Source organism: Dipodomys ordii, unplaced genomic scaffold (assembly GCF_000151885.1).
Source record: "Dipodomys ordii isolate 6190 unplaced genomic scaffold, Dord_2.0 Scaffold47, whole genome shotgun sequence".
In the NCBI taxonomy this organism is placed as follows: Eukaryota; Metazoa; Chordata; class Mammalia; order Rodentia; family Heteromyidae; genus Dipodomys; species Dipodomys ordii.
This window is the reverse complement of record NW_012267263.1, coordinates 11,229,258-11,232,502: the sequence shown is the minus strand read 5'-3', so window position 1 is coordinate 11,232,502 and position 3,245 is coordinate 11,229,258. Positions and strand designations below refer to the sequence as shown.

The 3,245-nt window shown below is 41.9% G+C and overlaps 1 protein-coding gene across 1 annotated transcript in view; it reads left to right on the top strand.

Moving 5' to 3' along the window:
- Positions 1–3,245, top strand: part of LOC105988218 (chromosome unknown open reading frame, human CXorf56) — a 26,914-nt gene that overhangs the window by 1,674 nt on the left and 21,995 nt on the right. Inside the window, exon 2 of the mRNA XM_013019766.1 lies at positions 1,130–1,247. Within this exon, the coding sequence (XP_012875220.1) occupies positions 1,130–1,247 (118 nt within the window). The remainder of the gene's footprint in view (positions 1–1,129; positions 1,248–3,245) is intronic.

Sequence of the window (3,245 nt, the reverse complement as noted above, 5' to 3'; positions counted from 1 at the left end):
TTCAGCTCTTCAGCTCAAGGCTAATGCTCTACCACTTGAGCCACAGCGCCACTTCCAGCTTTTTCTGCTTATGTGGTGGTGAGGAATCGAATCCAGGGTCTCATGCATGCAAGGCAAGCACTCTACCACTAAGCTACATACCCAGTCCCCAGATGCTCATCTCTGACTTGTACCTTTTCTCAAACTCTAGCTGCCTGTTAAGCATTTCCAATTGTAGGTCTTGTAGGCCTGCGAAATAAAATTTAATTCATGATTCCTGTTTCTGCCCTCCAGTTGCTACTATTGTAATCTTCCTGTAGATATAGTGGTATTGTTATTCTGTCAGTATTTCACAGCAGAGAGCACACAAGCTAATAGGCAAACTACCTGATTGTCTCTAACTCCCTTCTCTACATTCTCCATTAATCTCACATTATTCTGACCACTTGACTATATATACCCTGTGATCTTTTCGATACTTAATTTGTATCTTGCCAGTTTTTTTCCTGCTTTATAACTATTCCTGATATAGTTTATGTCTGTTTTCAGTGAAGAGTCCTCTATATATCTATACATCTGTATCTATCCATCTTTTTTTTGGTTGGTCATGGGACTTGAACTCTGGGCCTGGGCACTGTCCCTCAGCTCTTCAGCTCAAGGCTAGTGCTCTATCACTTGAACCACAGCACCACTTCCAGTTTTTGGAGTGGTTTATTGGAGGTAAGAGTCTCACAAACTTTCCTGCCTGGGCTGGCTTTGAAATGTGATCCTCAGATCTCAGCCTCCTGAGTAGCTAGGATTACAACAGGTGTGAGCCACCAGTGCCCAGCTTCTATCCATCTTTCTATAGACACAAATATATGGTAATAATTATAATGTAAAGTAATAGATTTCAGTGTATTAAAGGCCCCACCCTCACCCTTCCCTGTGTCCTTTTAAGGTTGACCTGTGTCTTAAGAGGCTAACACAGAAGGGTAAATGAAATCTCCATAAAACCCAGAGATGAGATGGTGACACTCCTCTTTGGATCCTGTCTGGAGTTACAGCTGAAAAACAAATAAACACATAAAGGCCCCACTGAAAATGTCTGTTTTCAGCTCAAGATATTTTTCAGTGACTTTCGTGACCAAATCTTTCTCCATTCCTACAGATTGTCAGTTAGAGAAATTACCCATGAGGCCCCGAGACCGATCTCGTGTGATTGATGCTGCCAAACATGCCCACAAGTTTTGTAACACAGAAGATGAGGAAACTACATACCTCCGGAGGTAAGGGAATAATGTTCCCTCTGTAGGATTTTACTGTTGTGTTGGGGTCTATTAAGAAGGATATAAATATCTCATGTAGTATTGAATGTTTTTACTATCGTTGGACTTAATATTTTTGACATTTGTGGTAGTTCTTAAATTCTCAATACAGCAAAAGTCTTTATTGTACTTTGTGAAATGGTGCTGAGATGGGATTCTGTTGCCATTTGGTTAAAAATTACAGGTGTGAATGATAATCGATCCTGGAGTATAGGTCTTGGTTCTATGAATAAGGAACAATCTTTAGTGTTTAAGAGCTCTGTCAGGAAACATGCTACCTATTGTGACAGTAAGAAATTTAGAACAAACAAAATGCTATGAGAAAATAGATGGGAGTGGGTCTTTTAGCCAAATGGTGGTCAGGATAGGCTTGAAAAGATAGTGTGGCATTTGTGGTTGGTCTGAAATCGTATTCCACTGGGTAGATGAGGGGGAATAGAACATTCTATTCAGGAAGAAGGATTAGGGAAGTATTAAAATAATCAAACATGGTGTGCTTGGGAAATTTGAATGGTTCTTTGTGGGCAGAACATAGGTTACTGTTTTATAAGGAAAGGGTTCATGCATACTGGGGTGAGGACTGAGTACAGTTGACAGTTTGCACTTAATTTGTAAACTTTTAAGAGCTGTTTTCATTTTTTTAAAGCAGGGTAGGGACACGATCAGGTCTGTTATAGATTTGGGAGTCCTTCATATGTATAATGGGGAATTGAAACCTATGAGAGGATAAAGCTAACACAGAGACAGCGTGAGAGGACTGAAGATTTAAAAAGCATACTAAAAAGCTGGGCGCTGGTGGCTCATGCCTGTAATCCTAGCCTCTCAGGAGGCTAGCTCTGAGGATCTTGGTTCAAAGCTAGCCCAGGCAAGAAAGTCCGTGAAACTCTTATCTCCAATAAACTATCAGAAAATCAGAAGTGGCACTGTAGCTCAAGTGGTAGAACACTAGCCTTGAGCTAAAGAGCTGAGGGACAGTACCCAGGCCCAGAGTTCAAGCTCCCCTGACTGACAAAAACAAAACAAGACAAAACAGAAAAACCTCCAAAAAGCATATTAAGCATTAGGACCGAACCAAGAAAACCTAATTGGTATGGAAAACAAGAGTTTTAAAGGGTGTGTGGGAGGAAGTTTCATCAATAGGCACCAAATGCTCCAGATAATGCTAAGGAATTACTTTCATCCATTAATTCTAAAATATTTCATTTATTGGGCTCCTACTGTATGCCAGGTTCTGTCCTAGAAGCCTGGAATATACTATGCTAGAGCTGCCATGGTAAAGTACCCATGAACCAGGTCTCTGCCTCCCAATCCCCAGGAGTGAGCCACACCCCAATCCTCTTGTCAGATAAGGACACTTGTCATATTGGATTAAGGGTCCATCCAACTCCAATCCAATCTCTTAATCATTAGCAATAATTTTAAATAGTAGTTTTTCATTATTGTGTGGTAATAAAAGTTGGGTTACCAGGCAAGTTGCAAACAAGCTATTGAAAATATTTTCACCAGCACCTGGCTCCCTGGTCTTTTTTTTTTTTTGTCGGGCTTGAACTCTGGGCCTGAGCGCTGTCCCTCAGCTCTTCAGCTAAAGGCGAGCACTCTACCACTTGAGCACTCTACCACAGAGCCACTTCCGGTTTTCAAGTGTTTTATTGGAGATAAGAGTTTCACGGACTTTCCTGCCTGGGCTGGCTTTGAACTGCGATCCTCAGATCTCAGCCTCTTCAGTAGCTAGGATTACAGGCGTGAGCCACCGGGTGCCTGGCCCCTGGTCTTTTTACCTCTAGTTTTGGTCTCCTCCAGTTTATCTAATATTGCTTAAATCATCTAAAGTGCACATATGTCTTTCGGTGACTCTTCTTTTTTTTTTTTGGGTCCGGTCATGGGGCCTGAACTCTGGGCCTGGGCGCTGTCCCTCAGCTCTTCAGCTCAAGGCTAGCACTCTACCACTTGAGCCACAGC